We start from the raw sequence: 21,278 nt of genomic DNA, 5'->3' as shown, positions 1-21,278 counted from the left end.
TATTCTAGATTAGTGAGGAACTGTAAAGTAAGAACTAGGAATGTTTTGCCTCTGGACATTACAGTTGATGGGGAAGGTATGCATCTCTGTCTCTCTCTCTCTCTTTCTTTTTTTATCCAAGGCATAGTAAAGTATAAAGTGTTCACTATAAATTCCTGTATGTCTCCCCTGGTGATGTTGCTTTTCTTCTTTCTAAAAGTGTCAGCTTTAAGAAATTGAAACTTTAATCTTGGCTTTGCATGAAGACAAATGTGTAGTCTGGACATGTTCTTCTGCAAGGATGAGCTCCTTGCATCCACTGCTTGTTTAAAGGACAATAAGGCACTGACTATGGATGGTCTCCAACCAGAAATCTGTTGTACTTTTTTGTGGCAGGCATGTTTGGTAGTTCTACCTCATGGTTAAATACCCAACCAGAAATCTGTTGTATTGTTTTTATTTGGCAGGTATGTTTGGTAGTACTACCTCATGGTTCAATCCCCAGCCAGAAATGTGTTGTATTTTTTGTGGCAGGCATGTTTGGTAGTACTACCTCATGGTTCAATCCCCAGCCAGAAATGTGCTGTATTTTTTGTGGTAGGCATGTTTATGGTTCAATTCCCCCTTTCACAGTGCTAGACACTTATCATGCCCATCCTGAAACCTGGAAAGGAGTCAACACCAATTGATAATTACATGCAGATATCCTCAGAAAATGGTGACTGTAAAATTTTTTATGAGATCATGGGCCACCTGCCTTGGTCCACTAATGCCATCCTTGATCCATTCATATCAAGTAGGCTTTATTAAAAGAAGGACTGCCTGGTACAATATATCTATATCTATATCTCTATCAAGGGTGACACACTGGCTTGGGAGAGCCCATCAGTCTTAGACCCCTCCTCTTGTGTTTAACATGGGGATGACCTTTGAATTTTGTCAGTTGGGCATACATCTTTCAAGTCATGTGTAGTTTTAATACCCCCCAGTTTCTGCCTACTAGTGTCTTCACCAAGGCTTCTCTGGCAGAGGGCTACATTGCCAAAATGGATAACAAAGTTTCAAGGAGGCAGCCTAGTCTGATCCCTCAGAAAATTTGCAGTGGCCTAGAGAGATAAGGGCCACCCCTAACAACAGCAGAGAATCTGCATTCTGCAATTATATCCTACTGGCACCTCTAAGCATCAGATATTGCTTGTTTATATTTGCATTAATAATTACAAAACCATGCTATATACAAGATATTAGAAGACTTTATTTTAAAGCTCTCATAATCACAAACATAACTGTATTGATATTTGGCCTCTCACTAGTGTAGATGAATAGATGTTTAATATTATTTGTATACTATTTATTTGTATTGTAATAATTATTATATTTCTCTAATGCCTCTATAATCAAATGGTATAAATAGAACTGATTAGTCTCATGAAAAGCTCATAGCTGTATGAAGATAATGCTGCTTGCAGTATATGGGTTGCTTGAATTGTTGCTGAGATATAAGCTGTTTATACAACATTACACAATTTATTTTACTCTGTTTATTGTGGCTTATGAAATCAAGTTTAATTCTTAGAAGTGAGTGAGTGCAACCACTGTAAAGATAACTTTGTGCTGAATAGTTTGCCATTTATTTTCTAGTAACACTTGTGGTTCTAGAGGCATGAACATATCTGAGAGGTGAACACTAATAATTGCTTGTAAAGGGTGGCAAGAGCTTTTAAATATGTCTTCTTAAAGGTGTATATGGCTAATCATCTGATGGTTCCTGAGTTTGCTTGCACAGTGTCTGTGATACTAGTAAACAGTTTCAAAAGCCGAAACAGAGAGTCCATAATATAGAGGATTATGATCAGGTTGCCAGTTATAACCTGCTTATTGTGTCTGAGACAGGGGTGCCAACAAATTTGCTCTCGAAGTAAATCTTGACATCCATATTTAGAACACATAGTTAAAGATTATGATCGGAGACCCAATCATAACTCTTTGTTGTGCATAAGAGCTTTATCTGCTACATGTACTACTGGGTAAAGAGAAAAATGCAAAGTGTTTTGCTGCTTTCAAAGCCCTAAACCACTTAGTGAGTGCTATCTGAAAGGCAGAGTAACACAGTCCCTTATATTTACACTCAACTTGACGTGCCTCTCAAATATCCAGATTTTCACAATGTCCAGAATTGTGCTTCATAATGTTTGGTCTGTTCCTCATAAAATATTCTGATTTTGGACAAACAGCATTGAGGACTTAAGACACTAGACAATGACATACATTTAAGTTTCAGACTTCATATTCTTTGGACAATGCAGGCAAACACACATCCTTTTATTTTAGGTACTTTCCGTGTTTATAAAAGCAGGTTAGGGATATATTATCTGTTTTTTATTCTGCCGCTGTTGTTTGCTGGTCACTACTGGCAGATTTGACTGTCTCTTGTGAGATCCAATCTTAAGTGAAGCAAGGGGTGCTGAATATTTGTTTGGTCTCATGCTATAGTAGTTCTTAACTAATATGTCTTTCTACAAATATCTGAGCTGTATCACAGTGTTCCATGCGCTACAAGTATGTACTAGTCATTTTCAATATTGCTAGCCAAGCAAGTTATAAATGTGGCATGTTAACAGGATGAATACACACCCATCTGAAAAAAGCAAAGCATTGTGTGTAAAACTGACTTATGTCTAGTAGTTATACTTTACTCTGTGAATAGTAATAAGGTAACATGTTCAAGCATTCATCACATAACTTAACATGCCACTAAAATGCAAATGGTTGTGACAGTTGGCAAATTAAATTAAATGTAAACAATTTTATGCTGTTAACAGACTACCTTTAAGTAAAAGTTCAAAAATCCCAATGGAAAATGTAACTTCATAGCTAGTATCTAATATGCCAGGTCATATGTCTGTATTTTAAAGGTTAGCTCCCGAGTTGTACAAAGCATACAAGATTTTGTATTGAGCTTACTAACTAAATGGCTGTATGTTATTTATTTTGCTTCTATGTGCTAAACAGTATGTAATTCTGTTAAACACACAGATAGTTAGCCTCAGGTATTAACATAGTTATTCCCCAGAGAAAAATACATACACATATGTACTGCATCATTAAAATAAAAAGTATTTTAATGCAGTGTCTGAGTAATCAAAACAGATGTCCAAATGTAAAAAGCAAAAATATTCATCAGTGTACAAATAAATATGGTCAAACAAAATAAGTTAAAATGTTCACTGGGATTCATTAATGCCTACACTAACTGTACACCATTCTGAGTAAACAGACAAAGCAAAACTCACACCTTCTTTCTTCTAATTTTAGTTTACCTACTGATTTTCTTGCAGCCTTAAATATCCAGAGGGCTTCATAACAGTGTAATCTTTCTGACTGACTAGAAAGCACAAAAACATGTGGTAGGAATGTTCTTGAATACAGGTTGTGTATTTGCTAATGAATCTGGCCCATAATTTAGTTCCTTAAAAATAAAATAATGTATGACTACCAATTTTGTAATAATGCCACTAATAAAATGCATATGCATTATTTATGTATTGTACGTTGGGGGGCCAACAGTAAAACAATGCAGTCTTGTATGTCACATGGCTAAAAATATGGTATTAAAATTATATATATATCTGTATGCATGCCTGTATCACATGACAGTCAATGTTGTTAAGACAGTGTTGTGTATTAATTCTTCATAACTAGTACTGAGCTGTAGAAATACTTGCAATTATGCACCTTGTGTGACAAATATTTGTGTGTCTGGTTAAATACCTTTAATTAAACATGCAGTAAAAATGTAAAACACTTTACAGTAATCTGTTTTAGTGTAAAAAAAGATCACTAGTATATTGACTTATATTGGTACTGATTGTAACTAAAAAGTCAAATCAAAAGGAAGTTAATATGAAAAGAGCAAAAAAAAAAGTTACTATCAAGCACTGATATCCCCTAAAGTAAAAAAAAAATTCTTAATGTTATTGTATAAAATACATCGTCTTTCCAATCAGATTTTACAGTATGTGCTAAAAATAAAATACTAAAAAGTAAAAATAAAATAAATATTAGAGGTAACTCAACTGTAAAAATGATTTGAGAAAAGAGCATTGCATCATGGGTATGATTACATGTCCTGGTTGGCAGTCTCTCTATAGAGAATCTGTTATTATAAATACTAATATTTTCTGGGTTTACAAGTGTGCTTTATTATTGAAACAGCATATTTCAGTAAACGTATAAAAATAGCAGTCTACTCCGCAAATTGCAATTAAATGGACAAGTAAATAAAAACAAAATCATGGGCACTGTCTGAATCAGTGCTAAAAGTCTAAAGTTGACATACATGACTGTAAATCCCTGACATTATTAATCACATACCCATCAAAGTCATGCTTGTATGTTTCCAGATTACCTTGTGACAGTTACTAGAAAAAAATAGGATCTAATATTTAATGCTCTTACTTTGTAGTAGTGATCATTTTGCTTTTGAGAAAATGTGGACAATTCCCATATTCAACTTGCTTTGACCTGCTCAGGTGTAACGAGATCAATGTCCAGAGCACTGGAAAAAAAGATTCCTGGATTTATTTTTCTTTTCCAGCAGGGAAAATTCCTGTTGGAATTTTTGCTTCTAAGTCATGCATTTAGCTTACAGTTTTGGAGGTGAGGGAGCTGTTTACCTGCCAGAGGTAAATCCCTGTTTATAATTACAAAGTCATTGTGACCTGCATTTGTTAATTGCATGGTGTCCCAGTGTAAAAAAAGGGTTGCTAAACTCTGTATAACACCTACTATGACCGTGTTAAATGCAAAACATTGTGACTCTTGTAGATGTTACTCAAATAATCTGGTTTACAGCAACAACAAGCTCACTTCTTGACTGCCTAAAATCCTTTCGTCAGCAACATTTCATCATGTGCAATAAAAAGCTGCTGCCATATCATTGCGTATCCATATACCCTTTCACATTATCTGGCAAATAGCCTGCGCATAAAAATGATTAAAACAGTAGCCATGAAGACACACCTGCAAAAATGTTTTTGCTGGCATTGCATTCCCAGGAGGTCATAAACTGAGACGCACAAAGTTTTGTTTGCTGCTTGCCTGATTACTTCCATGTACTTTTGAATGTAACATGAAGTCAGCCTTCCGATGCAGCACATTTCAGTGTCAAGCATGAAAGCAAATGTTCATAAACTCAGACTTTCAAAAAAATATAAAAACATTCTGATAGCCCATGTTCCAAGACTATTAAATAGTAAAAATAATGCTCAGTGACACCTGCTGTTTTATGCAACTATTATAGTTTCACCTAATGCATCTTTTATATAAGGTTATATGTGTAAAATCACCTATAAGTAATGTTTGTAATTTGCACAGTAGAGCAGAAATGTGAGTTTCCTGATTTCTTTAATAACTGTACATGTGTATGTATGTACTCTGTAACATTTCTTAAATGCAAATTCATTGTTTAGGCAAGGTCAAATGTACCATCATATACTGTTTTAGTATACATGCACTTCTAAATTACATCACACGTGTTATTTTAAATAAAGCATATCTAAGACAAACTGTCTAAAATGTTAGGAACATTTGATATAAAACATTAGATGTTTCCTATTTCTTAAAAAAAATGATAAATATCGAATTAAAATTAAGTGACATCTTTGTAATAATCAAAAATATGTAAGATAACATAAGCCCAGCCTGTTACAATTGGCTATAAAAAGTCAAAGGTTCAGACTGCTAGTAAAGTATTCTTTTAAACTGACATAATGACAGTTCTGAAATGATGGTCTCTATTTGCAAATAAGAAAATAAAAATTAATTTGCTTTTCTTATAATGCCAGAATGTTATTTCTTAATATTATCATTTCCACAACACCAGCTAAAATTAAGTAGTATTCTGTAATACCAGGGAAATAACATATATTTGAGTTATAAAAGGTAATTGGTGACTTATATTAGCCATAGACTTTGCACTGACAGAGCAATTCATAACATGTGCACTTACATAAATGTATTCTTTGTTTAAAATGTCAGCTGTATTCTTGCAGATAATAGATATGGAGTAATGGCAGGCATCTCACAAAAGAATGGCTAAATCTTTTGAACTGCAGACTAGAATACGTAATACGCCACTTTGTACTGTACTAAATGGTGCCAGAGTGTGTCACTGTGTCACAAGATATGGCGCAACATAGTGCAACATGGAATGGCTGCTTATAAAGGTATGGTGTGCTTGACATACCTTACTAAGCAATTGTTCACTGCTCTACTGTACTGTAGAAGTGAAGCATGCTTATCTGGTGACCTGTGCACATCTCCATATCATAAAACCGGTGCCCTCCTCAATGTGTATTTGAGGAACACACAAAAAAAAAAGGTGTAGATGCAGTACTGGCCTTCATTTATGAGGCTACTTTAGCCTTGCATTGCTGGTACTGCATTCCTGCACTGATTGCGCCCCTAGACAGATTGGTTTTGAGAAAATTCCCCCTTTACCTCTCCCTAGTTATGCCTCAGATATGCTGCCATGCCACATAGTGATTCATAAAAAGAGTTTAATTCATTAGGCAGCAGAGTTAGAATCATTGTGATATTATGGGATGAGGTATGTTGGTGTGAGATCTCCCATTAGGGAGAGCTTGGCACTATCACTGTATTCTGTTGGTCTGAAATCTCTTGTTAGGGAGACCTTGGCACTGTCACTGTATTCTTTTGATGTGAGATCTCCCATTAGGGAGAGCTTGGCACTGTCACTGGATTCTTTTGGTGTGAGATCTCCAGTTAGGGAGACCTTCGCACTGTCATTGTATTCTGTCGGTGTGAGATCTCCTGTTAGGAGACCTTGGCACTGCACTGTCACTGTATTCTGTTGGTGTGAGATCTCCCATTAGGGAGACCTTGGTACTGTCACTGTATTCTGTTGGTGTAAGATCTCCCATTAGGGAGAGCTTGGTGCTGTCACTGTATTGGTGTAAGGATAGGTGTGCTTGTGGTAGTAGGTAGGATTTTTTCTACTGTGCAAAGGAGAGTTTATTTTTCTTTAATTTAAGTTCTGCTCTTGCTGCTCAGCTCTGCACTCTGGACAACACATCAGCAGGGGAGGGGGATCAGTGTAGTCAGACATGCATTTTTGGAATATTTTTCATGTCCCTTATCTTATGTAGCCAGGCCTACTCCCTTTTCAGTTGGCATTGTGTTTCTGAGCCAAGTACAGGACTTGAATAGGTAATTCACATACTTGCGTAAAGCACTGTGGCTCCAGGTACAGGATCTCACCCCATTGAGTAGCTACCTTTGTGAATCATAACAAGCTTTGTTACACTATTCTTGTACATATCAGCTCTATTTCATGTGGCACAATGTTCTTTAAGTTGAAATTGCTTTAATATGTGTGTTTTTTTCCGGTAAACCTGCATATAATAACAAATACTTAAATGGACACACTTTTTCCCTCTATCCATTCTGCTATCAATCCTATGTATTTTTCAGAGGGAAATCTAATTGTAAAAAATATATTTATGTACCAAATTGCTTAGTGCAGTCCTTCTGAGTTAGTTACTAGCCATTGTATAAACATATGTCACTGTGTTAACTTTCCTTTTCTTCTGAACAGAGGCTAGTAGAAACAGTAGATGAAGAACCCACTGAGGGGACACCTGAGAAAGGTAGTAATGGTGATGAAGATGAGGATCTTCAACCTGAAACCACATCACTTAGTGAGCAGAATTTCCAGGAAAATGAGAGAGAAGATTTTCCTTCTGTGGAGATTCCTGATGGCAAATTATTGAACACCGACATCAGTGACCCTGATGAGGATTTAATTGAACCTAATAGAGAAGGTGGTCTGTACCATGATGAAGAAGAGCAGGAAGAAGAAGCAGAAGGAGAAGCTGATGATGAAGGTTCATCTCAGCACATAGATGGGGAAGCTAGTGTGGATCTAGGGCTAGAGCATCAGCAGGAGGAGGAAGAAGAAGAAGAAGAAGAAGAAGAGGAAGAGGAAGAAGAGTTGACTGAAAACAGATCTCCTTATATAGAAGAAAATGAGGTAAGCATTTCTAACATCTTTAAAAACATTATTACCCAACTGTTTTTTTATTCAATGTTAGCACTGCATTTCATAAGAGCAAACATTTGTTGTTTTAATAAATGAACCACATTAAGCATTGTCAGCATTTAACAGACTGGCAGAGAGGGAGTGAGAGAGAGAGAGAGAGAGAGAGAGAGAGAAAGCATTTTGATGTTGGAACATGGAGCCAAACAAATGTTCATCTCTCAAATGTGTGTAGTTAACTTTTGCAATTGACTCTGTTTATATACAGATTCCAAGTTTGCAGTGTCTTGGACTAATTCCTCGTATGCCAAGGAAGAGCAATATCAGAGTTAGTAAATATAAGTAACAAGGGTATGGGACCTAACCCCCACATCAGTAGAGTTTGGGTTTGCTGTTTTCTTTAATACTTGCTTATTACTGTTCTCACTTATGAATACCACACTATAACATGTTCAAGTTTAGGCATGCAGCTGAGCGAAGAAGAGGGAAAAAAGAACAGAAAATGTCAGGTTAATTTGTTAACAGTGCTGTATGTACAAGAATATATGTACATAAATATATTCAGATATTATGCACACTGCTTCTCTGTAAGGCATTCAGGTTGATAACTAACTGCATGCCTTTGGATATGACAAGAAATCAGAGGCATCACTGAAAACTCATGCAGATGCAGAGAGGACATACAGACTCCCCAATATGGAACCCCAGCGAGAAATTGAAGAAGTAAGTGCTGTGAGACTGCGAGCTATAAAATATAAAAGTACTGCATCGATGGGTCCTGACAATATCCCTGGATGCATCTTAAATAGTATGAAGCACAATTTAGCCACACCCCTAACAACACTGTTCAGTCGCAGCCTTCATACAGGTTTTATACCAACCAAATAGAGAACAGCTGTAGTCCTTCCTCTCCATAAGAGAGGACCTTCCACAGACTCAGGCAGTTACAGAACCACAGGTGGTCTGACCAGCCTCACATACAAAGCCATGAAAAAACTTAGCATGTAACTAATCAATCAGGACATAGAGAACCTCCAAACACTGGACCCATGTCAGTTTAGATTCTTTAAGGGCAGGTAATGCTTATTCAACCCAGTAGACATTTTCAAAAGGTCATTAAAGCAATGGATAAGGCCAAATGGTACACACCACAAACCTCAACCTTGCCAAAGCTATTGACGTAATTCCCCACTCAGGCAGACCACAGGCAGAGTAGAAAAGCTAAATAAACTGGTAATAACCCCCTATGTCACCCATTGGATTGCCAACTGGCTCACAGATGGGACATAAGAAATCAAAAGAGTAGAAGTTACCTTCAAAAAGAAACCACTCACCAGTGGAGTCCCCCAGGGCTCTGTGCTGGGACCTCTTCTGTTTGACATCTACTTCTCTGAAGTAAAAGTCAATACCAAAGGGCTAGGGCTCTGGTGGACTAAGTCTGCAGATCAGTGCAAGCTAAGAACAGTCACTCAATCTTCCATTGACTTCGCCATCCTGCAGGAAGGATTGTTCCAAATAAATAACTGGTGCCAAAATCATGGACTAAAACTAATTGCCAAAAATGCATTATTGTATCCTTCGGGAAGTCCTCTATGTCAGAGAACTACTACATTGACAATATGCCCCCAAGAGTTGACCTAGTTGTTCAGGATTTGGGAACTTATGTAGACAGTGTCCTAACTTTTGACCAACACGTGTCCATTGCTATAAGCAAGTCCTTCTATATTGCATGGCTTATAAACAAAGGGGTTGTGAATAGATGTAGAGATGTTATTGTTTTCCTTTACTCAGTCCTCATTAGGCTAATCATTGAGTATAATGCCCCCTTTGGCATACATCTGTCCAGACATATGAAACAACTGGAATGCCCACAGAGATTTCTTACTAAAAGGGTACAAGGCCTAAACAACATGTCACACATGGACCAACTCAAAGACCTGCCACTATACTCGGTATCCTGCAGACTGCTAAGAAGTGACCTGTGTCTGGTATACAAAGCACCCTCTGACCCATTACTGATGAATTTACTGCACATCAGCAGGTCAAATGGCATCAGAAATACCTGATCTAGGGATCTAAACCTCTTCTGCAACATCAACAGAACAGTTTGAAAGGATAGGTATACCTATTTGAAAGGAAAGGATACTGCTGTCCTGGAAGAGACTCTCCATCCACATGAAACAAAGTTCATCCTTGTCCATATTCAACTTCAACTTTGATCTATGGATGAACAACAGAAAAATGACTGCAGGACTGCACCCTATACTACTAATGGGCAGAGGCAGCTCTTAAATGCTTTATTCCATGGATGGGTCCCCCATTCTTTGATTGAAAGTCTCTGTGAAATAGTCCATGCACTCTAAGTTGGCCACTGTCCCCTTTTTCTTGACCAGTAGACTATACTGCACATGCCAATTATTTAGCCTCAAGAAATGACAGAAAACATGTTTCACTTTTTATCCCTTTGTTAATTACTTTGCACTGGATATACGCTGATTGCTGTCAGTTATAATTTGATCTGGGGGGCACCATCTATCATAATGAACATAAAGACAATTCTCTCCCACACACTTCTCTAACTGAGAACAGCCAGTCCCCAACCCTGGTGATCTAGTTTTTGTTGCAATAAATGTTAGAATGATAAGAAATAAAACTGCTGAGCTACATGCCTGTATTAGCCAACACAAGTCTGACATTCTCATTGTAACTAAGGCGTGGCTTAAACCCAGCATAAACAACTCTGAAGTGATAGGTCCTTGCTATAATATCATCCATAATGACCATATAAAGAGGAATGGTGGTGGTCTTGTTTTAATATTTCCCAACACCTACCACATTTCCCCTTACAGCAGACCAATACCAAAATTCAGTTCTGCAGACCTTCTTATTGCTTTAGCAAGGTACCTCTACGAACTTTCCAGTTATTTCATGTGTCTGGACAGATACATGCCAAAGGAGGCATTATACTCAATGACTGGCCTAATGAGGGCTGAGTAACATAGAACAATGACATCCCTAGATCTAGATACAAACTGTTTAGAAGCTGCCCAATATTGTTTCTTACAGCAATGGATGCATGTTAGTCAAACATTAGGTCACTGTCCACATATGTTTCTAAATCTTGAACTGGATCAACTCATGGTGGTATTTGTCAATGTGGTAGTTCCTCAGGGCTGATGTCTTTCCAAAGGATACAATAATGCATTTTTTGTTGGCATTTATTTTCAGTCCATGATTTTGGAACCAGCTATGTATTTGGGACAAACCTTCCTGTAGGATGTCTAAGTTATTTGGGGATTCAGTGACTGCTCCAAGCCTACTGTCATCTGCAAACTTAGCCTGAGACCTTTAGCATTGGCTTTCACTTCAGAGAAGTAAATGCCAAACAGGAACGGTCTCAGCACAGAACCTTGGGGGAACTCCACTGGTGGCTGGTCTCTTTTGCAGAGGTAACTTCCCCATATTTTGATGTCTTTTGTCTAATCTATGAGCCAGTTGGCAATCGATTGCCTGGTGAAACAATGTTCTTTCATTATTGTCACATTTGCTCAGCATATTTTTATGCTTCAATGCTGTAAGCTAAAAACTGCTGGTGTAATTATTTTGGTTGGAGTACTAACAGACTCATTGATGAAGATAAATACATTTTTAATTTAGAAGAGAAAAAATAAGGGAAGCAAATGCAATTAATTCAGGCAGTCAGCACACAATATTAAAGCTCTGAGCTCTATTAACGTGATCCTCCCTATATCCAATGAATACAGGGTTTGATTTATTCCACTTCCTTTTATCCACTTTTTGACTCTAAGTAAGTCAGTGGCTGCTTTGGTTTTGGTTAATAGTTTCTATTTTACTGATGTAGATACATAAGTGTGTGTGTGTGTGTGTGTGTGTGTGTGTGTGTGTGTGTGTGTGTGTGTGTGTGTGTGTGTGTGTGTGTGTGTGTGTGTGTGTGTGTGTGTGTGTGTGTGTGTGTGTGTGTGCATGTAGTTGTGAGAAAATATATATATGTATATATATATATATATATATATATATATATATATATAAAATGTATATATAGATAGATATAGCTGTAGCTATCTATATACAAGTGTGTATGTTTGCACACACACACACACACACACACACACACATATATATATATATATATATATATATATATATATATATATATATAAAAACACACACACGCACATACCTCTATATATATATATTAATGTTCCTAAATACTGAATAGATTTTGAGAGCTTCAATCTTTTTGATCAGTCCTGTGTGATTTGATTTTGCTCTTTTTAGCTGACCAATAATACAGAATACCAGATTTTGTAATTATTGGATTTCCAAAATCTAATGTTCTGTCATGAGCTCTTTATTTTGGTTCAGTATCTACTGCCAGAATGTGATCATGTCTTACAAATGCAAGAATCTCCTTGCATATTTTGGTCATTGTATTTTTTTGTCCCTTCCAGGAACTCAACTTATGATTCCTGTACCTGCACCCAGTCATCTGCCAATTTGTTCCCTGGGCGGGGGTGGATGGGTGGAAGGCAGGCATTCCCAAGTTAAGCAAGAGCCCAAAGGTTCATAGGTGTTTACTAGGCTAATGACCACAAGGGCCTTTTTAGGTTCATAGGTAAGTAATAGGCTATCTGCCCAAAGGCATTTATAAGCCTAGCCAGAATGTGTTGGCTTTCGCCACCCCCTTAGATTAGTTCCCTGTGCCTCTGTCCAACAGAGCCATTAGTTCCCTGCGCCACTGTCCAGCAGAGCCACTGCAGTGATCCCCGGGGTAAATTTTCTGTTTCCCATCCACCCGTCAAGGTTTATCTTGAAGAGTGTTAGTGAGGGGCTCTGCCTGATGTATATTGGAATCCTGTTCCAAATCATGGGGAGTCTCTGGGATAGGAATCTATCCCTCCAGCATGTCCTATTTATTGTTGTGGTGAGGTTTATATCTATAGAGTGTGTGGCTCTCTGGGATTTGTTTTTTTTTAGGTGGAGCATGTCCATCAATTCTGGGTTGGACATGGCCTTGTATGTCAGGCAGAGATCACCTCTGAGTAAGTGGTATGCAACCGAGTACAGCTGGAGTTTCTTGAGTCAGACTGCATAGGGCATCTGTTTGAGGCCAGTAATCCTCTTGGTGAGGTACTTTTGTGGTCTTTTCAGCTGTTGCAGGTGTCTTGTGAGGTACATCCGAAATGGGGTGTTGTATTCTATGATGGGTCTAATTAGTGATGAGTAGAGAGGCACAATAACCTCTTTTGTTCAAGATGCGAACCCTTTTGTGATTAGGAGGGCCACATAGAAGGATTTTCTAACCACCTCGACAGTATGATTATCAAAGGAGAGATTACTATCTACCTGGGTCCCCAGATCCCTTATTAAATTTTCTGTATTTAGGGGACTACCACCTATGTGGTAGTTCGCGGGTACTTTGTTTTTTCCAAAGGGGATGACTATGCACTTTTTGGCATTTAGCTTGAGGCCATGATTTTGACACCAGGTATCCGTCTCAGTGAGACCCATCTGGAGGGTGTCTGTATCAGCCAGAGAATCAGTTATGGCTCCTAGTTTGCAGTCGTCTGTGAACTTGGTCAGCCATAGTCCTCCTATGCTTGCCTGTACCTCTGAGAAGTATATTCCGAACAGGAGGGGTCCTAGGACTGAGCCCTGGGGGACTCCACTTGTAACTGGTTTAGAATCGGACATAGAGCCTGCAACTCTCACCATGTGGGTTCTATCCATGAGCCAGTTGGCAACCCATCTCGTGACGCAGGGGTTTATGTTCAAGCTGGTGAGCTTGTGTATAATACTAGAATGGGGAATGGTGTTGAAAGCCTTTGTGAGGTCTAGGTAGGCTGTGTGGACCTCCTTTTTCTCGTCTAATGCCTTGGTAACCATCGCAAAGAAGTCCACCAGGTTTAGGAGGCATGATCTGACCTTAACAAAGCCAAATTGGGTAGGGTCCAAGGTTTGGAGTTTCCCAATGTCTCTGTTAATGAGTTCCATGATGATACGTTCCATAGCCTTGCAGACCAGGCTAGTCAGGCTTATAGGGTGATAGTTCCCAGGGTCTGCTGTGGCTCCACCTTTGTGGTGCAGGATAACTGTTGCTGTGCGCCACTCTGTGGGTACGTAGCCTGTAGAGAGGCTGAGTTTGAATGGTCTGTTTAGGTGAGAGGTTAGTTCATTTTGGAGCTCTTGTAAGACACAGCCTGGGAAACTGTCCGGTCCCACTGAAGCTGTGTTTTTGGCTTTGGATAGGGCTGTTTTAACCTGTGTCGGTGACTGATGGGGCCCTACATTCTTCTGGTATGGTTATGGGCCCTTTAGGGGGTGAGAGGGGGGTGAAGTTTGCACTAAACCTGTCTGTCATAATGTTGGCAATATCAGTTGGTTCAGTGTATTTTGTGTCATTCTGCACTAACTCAGAGCAGATCTGAGAGTTTCCACTTGACATAGCTAAAGAATGCTTTATGGTTATCTTTGGAGTCATTGGCAATTTTTCTTTCGAAACTAGCCCTGGATGATTTAATGAGGGATCGTAGTTTCTTGCTGATACTTTCCTTCTTGAGATTTTACTCTTTTCTGTACTAGTTTCCTCCTTCTGTTGTATAGCTTGTTTATGGCAGGGGTCCACCAGACTGGTTTTCTTTTCTTGGAGGAGTGAGTCTTGGTATTACTTGGGATAGCATGATCCATGCATTCCTGCAGATGCTCATAGAGTGCCTTGGTAAAGGTTTCAGCAGCTTGGACAGCATTGTCCTTTAGCATGGGGGCTGTGAACCTTTCCACCTTAGTCTTAAGTAACGTGAAATTTGCTTTTGAAAAGTTTTTCATGGTGGTTTCCTTGATTGGGGGTAGGGGCGGAATGTGGATATCCAGCATGATTAGTCTATGGTCTGATCTAACCAGCGAGGGGTTGACCTCCGGTGTGGAACACCAGTTGCCCATGTTGGTGATGACCAGGTCCAATATGTTGTTCCCTCTGGTCGGGGTGTTGACCAGTTGATCCAGGGCGTTCGAGTTTATAAATTCTAGAAAGCGTTGGGCAAGGGAGTTAGCACTTGAGTAGTTCTCCCAGTTTATGTTTGGGTAATTGAAATCACCCAGTATTAGGGTGTTTGGTAGGACCTTCATATTTCCCAGTGTCTCCAGAAATGTGGAATGGGGGTCCTGGGCCATGGTGGGTGATCTGTAGCAAGCTACAATTTGGATTGCAGTTTTGCCCATTGTTAGTTGCACATGGATGATCTCTGATGCATTGTACTGCACCACTAACCTGGAGGTGTGGGTATCCTTGATGAATATGGATACACCCCCACATTTTGTGTTTCGGTCCTGGTTCTGTGGCCGAAAGGTATGGTATGAGTTATAGCCTAGTAGTGCTGGAGTGCTCTCAGGTGCCTTAAACTAGGTTTCTGTTACTGCACAGATGTCGATGTTCTCCATACTGAGGAGTGCCTTGAGTGCATGCATTTTGAGGTTTAGACTTCTGGTGTTGAGTAGCATTACCCTCAGTTTTTGGTTACTTGTGCTATTTATGGTGGTGGGTTTGTCTTTTGAGCCTTGCCTAAAAAAGGCACTATGGGGGTGGCAAGAGCCTTGGCCAATATTCAAAAGCCTAAGGATGATGGGTGCAAGCCATCTCTTGTGAAGCAACGTGGCTTGTCGAGCATGTCATCCCAGGCGGACAGATACTGGATCCCCTTTGAATGGCACCAGAATCTTAGCCAGTTGTTGAAATTGATCATTTTTTCTTTATACTGTGGCATCATTCTTGGTGAGGGCAGGATGCTACTCAGGGTCAGGGTCATACCAGCCTGGGCTACATGATCAGAGAGCTCTTCCATGTCTCTTTTCATGTAGTCCAGGGAGGTACATCTCAGGTCATTCACACCAACATGGACAATGACAGAGTTGTATTTGTACTTGTTCTGGAATGACCTGAGTGCTTGTGTTATGTGGCTGATCCTGGCACCAGACAGGCAGCTAACTGTAACCTTCTCCTTGTCCAGCCTAGTTAGTGGGACATCAGTGTGCCTGACTATAGAGTCACCTATTACTAGTGTGTTGGTATGTTATTTTGCATTAAGGGCTGTGATTGCATGGCACACTGATTATGTGAAGTATGTGTTTCATGACTGGTGATGGGGTGTGGAGGTTGCTTGGATGTCTGCTTTGGAGGTCTCTGTTGCTTTTGCAGATCTTTATCTAGAGCCTCCGAGTATGTTTTCATGTATTCATGTGTGTTATTTGCCGGTGTTGGTTTATTAGGTCTATGTGAAACTGGTGGTATGTTGCAAGTATTACCCTTCTCCTCTTGACTGTCAGTTCCAGTCTTGGGTTGAGAGAGCTTTACCTCCAGTTTGGCTGTATAATTGCATCTCTCACATATATTAGTGTTTGGTGGTAGGAGGAGAGGGTTGTCTGTGTACATGAGGCAGTTGTAACATTGCCTCAAAATGCCCAGATTCATCAGTTGGACTGGAGAGTACACCGGAAACTGCCCTTTGGACATGCCTGAACAGGTAGAGTAAGCTGTTTTTCTGATTGGCTGGTGGGGACGAATAGAGAGCCTTGTCCTTCTGGAGAGTATGGGGGGGGGTCTAGTGCTAGAGTCAGTTAGTGCTTGCTATGAATTTTAAGCAAGTGCTTGACTGTGAAATGAATGGTTTGAGTGCTAAAGTTGAAGGTTTGTCTAGTTCCATGGGAAAAACTGAAGAGTAGACTTCGTGGAGCCGAGAATAGTTTAACTCTAACTAAACGACGTTGCCCGGTACACAAAACCGTACAAATGCGTTTTTTAAGCAGGGAAGTGAAAGAGATAGAAATTAGCCCGAAATGGCTGATAAACTACTAACTTCTGGGCTGAAACCACTCCTCCAGGGACAGATAGGCTGCTCAAAGCTTCCCTCTCTCACAGGTGAACAGAGAAACTTCCTTCTATCCAAGTAAGGTATGGGCAACATAGAAACTTGTAACACAGCCCTGGATTCAGCAATAACCGGAAAACTGGACTATATTAGTTCAGAAAGGCATGAAAAAGTATATTTGTTTTTTTTTTTCAGAAAATAGAGCAGATACAATCAAAATTAGCCCAAAATGGCCAATAAACTACTAACTTCTGGGCTGAGACCATTCCTCCAGGGACAGATAGGCTGCTCAAAGCTCCCCTCTCTCACAGGTGAACAGAGAAACTTCCTTCTATCTAAGTAAGGTATGGTAATACAGAAACTTGTAACTCAGCCCTGGATTCAGCAATAACCTGGAAACTGGACCATACTAGCTCAGAAAGGCAGGTAACAAGTATATATATATATATTTTTTTTTTTTTAGCCTAGCCATGCATCCCAAATCGCTAACAGGTTCTGATACCCTTGATAAGTGTAATCATGGACCTGGGAAATGAACCATTTACAGATTACCTGTGTCCATTAGAGACATAGATGGCAAACCAGGGATGAATTTCTGGTTTCCCATCCAATTGTGCAAGATACACTTGAATTGGGTTAAGGAGGAACTCTGCTTCACATGGATGGGGAGCCTATTCCATAGATGGGGTAATCTCTGGGATACATACCTATCTGTCCAGCAGGTCATATTTGTATCACAGGCATGGTTTAAGTCTTTGGAATGGGTAATTCTGGTGCTATTTGTTTTATGGTTATGCAGGAGGTCCATCAGAGTGGAGACTGACAATGCCCTGTATACCAGGCATAGATTTCCCCTCAAAAGCCTGTAGAAGACAGAATACAGGGACGGGGCCTTGAGGTGGTCTGCATAAGACATATTACTTATGCCCTGTATTCTTTTAGTGAGGAATCTCTGTGGACATTCCAATTATTGGATATTCCTGGTTAGGTACATACCAAATACCATTGTACTCAATGATAGGTCTGATGAATGCTGAATACAGTGGAACAATGACTTCCTTGGACTTAGATGCCATACCTTTGTTTATAAGTTGCGCAACATAGAATAATTTCCTCACCATGGTAGACAAGTGATGATCAAAGGTTAGATTACTATCGATGTGTGTCTCTATGTCCCCAACTAACTACTAAGGGGTGTGTTGCCAATATGATAGTTACCAGAGATGGATGACTTCCCAAAGGATACTGTTTTGCATTTCTTGGCATTTAGTTTTAGTCCATGGCTCTGACACCAGTTCTTTGTCTGTGCCAGCTCCTCCTGGAGAACATTTGTGTCAGTGTGAGATTCAATGACAGCTCCTAATTTGCAATCGTCTGCAAATTTAGTCAGCCAGAGACCACTGACATTGGCCTTGACTTCTGAGATGTAAATGCCAAAAAGGAGTGGTCCAAGGATTGATCCCTATGGGACTCCACTTGTGACTAGCCTCTTTGTATTTGTAGAGGTGGAGTCCCCAATTCTAACTTCTTGTGTCCTGTCTGTGAGCCAGTTGGCTATCCACCGGATGACTTACAGGTTTGTACCTAACCTCTTGAGTTTGCCAACAATGCCTAATTGGGGTATTGTGTCAAATGCCTTGGCCAGGTCAAGGTAGGGAGTGTGAACCATTTTGCCCTCATCCTTTGCTTTAGTGACCTTCTCAAAGAATCCACCAGGTTGAGTAGGCATGATCTGCCCTTGATGGAACTAAACTGGGTTGGATCCAGTGTCTGGAGGTTTACTATATCTCTGCTGAACATCTCCATGGTAATTCTTTCCATGGCTGTACATATAAGACTAGTGAGACTTATGGGTATGTAGTGTCCAGGGTCAGTTGATGGCCCACCTTTGTGCAGAGAGAGGACTGTTGCCTTTCTCCATTCATGAGGCACAGAGTCTGTTTGGAGGCTACAGTTAAATAATAATTCCAGAGACCCTGATAGGTCAGGTTTCATGCTGTTTAGAAGGCATCCTGGCATTATAACCTTGCATTGTTGGTGGACTCTCCACGGCTTTAAACCATGTCACAATGACCGAACAGACAGGTAAAGAGAGTTTCTAGGGAGTGGAGTTTTTTCTTTAGACTCCTAAAACTTATTCATTCCTGCCTGGGAATCCCAATTGGCCATCCATTCCACAGTGAGAAATAGGTGGTAAGAAACAGACAAGCCTGCTGGTCCTGGGGGCAGTCTACCCTCTCTCTGTAGAAGCATCTCCTCTCCCCTCTGCAGCTCCTCCATACACCACTAGTGTTTCTCAATGGGGAAGAGTGCCCCCACATTCTGTGTTCCCCTCAGCATCTCCTATAACTGCCCTTTGACAGCAGGCTCGGACTACACTGGGTGTAATACCTAGTACTCCTTCTAGGTGTTACACTTGTGACATGTTAAAGCCAGTTACCTTTTCTCAGGACATGTGAGTCGTCAGCAGTCATATAGGCCCATCATCCCCTTCCAGCTCAGAAAGGCACAAGAGACACTAATCAGGGTTTCATCACTCAATGCCATAGAGCTGGCTCGACTTTGGTCATTGCTTTAGAACACTAGCTGGTAGGAAAAAGTGAATTAGCTAATGATTATCTTATAAATAATTGTTGCCTAAAAAGTCAAGGAAATAAGATGTCCACTGTGATGGCAAATACCTCACACTGCTGCACCATCTCTTAGGCAAAGGAGAACCGAAGCATATTTTATCTGTGCATTCTTGTGTGAAAATGGGGGAGCAACATGTTTGTAGCAAGGGGATGATTTCTTTGGTTTCTGACTTAACAGTATTGTGTCTGAGGCAATGCCCAAAAGTGTAGAATACTGTGGCAGACATCTGTATGATTCGCATAAATGTGCTGTTTTAGAATAATCTGAAAAAGTGTAATGAATGCCTATTAAGCAGTGAAATACTGAGAATGCATTGCCTGCTGGTCCTAACAAAGCAATGTTTTTTTTTTATCTGTAGCAGGATCATTTGTGCGAATACAAAACCACAAATCTTAAAGATGTTTAAGTTCAAAAGACAAACATAACAAGCAGATGAAATAAATTCACTCAAAGTGCCAGTGTAAATGTACAAAACCTAGCTCCAGGTAAAGTAGAGTTGGGAAACAAGTTATATCAGCTGAGAAAAGTCCAGGCAGACGAAAATAGCTGCATAATGTATTACATTCAAAAAGAATGTGCAATGTTTGGTGAAAATATGTTTATTTGCTAATGAGGAAACAAGCCCAACACGCGCACATTTTTTTTTTTGTTATGGGCAACATGGGGTGTATACTGTCAGGCAAATGCAGACAGAAAACCAAATCAAGGACTGCATTATGAAACTCACTGACAGCTAACAGCCTTAATCATCTGCACACAATTGCCTGACACGTTAGCTTATTTATCAGCACATTTATTTTGGTTTGATAGCTCTGTTCATCTTGGTTTGAGTACACAAAGCATATTATTCTGGTGTTTTACTTTGACAGCAGTAATCCTTTGTTGAACTGTAATGTATGTGTGTATTATTTTCTCCTCTCAGGATCAGTTGTCTCTGAAAAGGTCATCTCTAGTGACTCCAGATGATGAACTTACAAACCCTCCAGAAAGTGAAAGGCAGAAGTAAACAGAAGCAGTTGTGAAAACATTTGAAGAATATGCCTTTGGAAATTAATAGACAATATTATGTCACTGTAATTACTAGAAATGCTTATGCTACTTGAAATGTCGGATGCTAAAAATATACATTTGATAATGGTCAAGTTTATATTAACCAACCAATGCTATAACATTTAAATTTCCATGAACACTTAGGGAAGTAGTGCATAGTAAATCTGAAGTGATATATTTACAGTGCCTAAATGCACCTGCAATAGCAGCAACATTCACAGTTGTAGGCTTCTGGAATCTTATATAAATGGAAATTTTGATTAGTGTGCATATACTTAAAAACTACTAAGCAAAGGGTTGCCGCTATGAGACTTGTTGGACACATGTTTTGCAGCTGCATTCATTCCCATTCAGCAGTTTTATACCATTTTCGTAAAGCTTCTAGTAGATTTTTAGTCTAGAATATTACAATTTATATAAAACAAATGTAATGTTTATTTAAATACTTTGTCATTTTTAATATATATATATATTTAAGTCATAGCCTTATATATATATATATATATATATATATATATATATATATATATATATATATATTTTTTTTTTTTTTTTTTTTTTGAGATGAACAGAATGAAATGGGGTAGGAGAAAATAACTGATATGTAACATTTTATTGTTAGCTACTCTTTTTGAATGCTGCTTTGCTGTCTAACATTTACAGAAGGGTAAACA

At 39.3% G+C, this 21,278-nt stretch overlaps 1 protein-coding gene across 2 annotated transcripts in view; it reads left to right on the top strand.

The window, feature by feature from the left end:
* Positions 1 to 21,037, top strand: part of DCDC2 (doublecortin domain containing 2) — a 1,207,165-nt gene extending 1,186,128 nt beyond the window's left edge. For both annotated transcript variants that reach the window (XM_044065744.1, XM_044065743.1), the window contains 2 exons: positions 7,598 to 8,032; positions 20,477 to 21,037. In XM_044065744.1, coding sequence (XP_043921679.1) covers positions 7,598 to 8,032; positions 20,477 to 20,560 — 519 coding nt within the window. In that variant the 3' untranslated portion in view covers positions 20,561 to 21,037. The remainder of the gene's footprint in view (positions 1 to 7,597; positions 8,033 to 20,476) is intronic.
* The last annotated feature ends 241 nt before the right edge of the window (positions 21,038 to 21,278 follow it).

This window comes from Protopterus annectens, chromosome 3.part0, assembly GCF_019279795.1.
Source record: "Protopterus annectens isolate FY-2018-M chromosome 3.part0, PAN1.0, whole genome shotgun sequence".
Lineage (NCBI taxonomy): Eukaryota > Metazoa > Chordata > Ceratodontiformes > Protopteridae > Protopterus > Protopterus annectens.
Note: the sequence above shows the minus strand (reverse complement) of the source record. Positions and strands in the feature narration are given on the sequence as shown.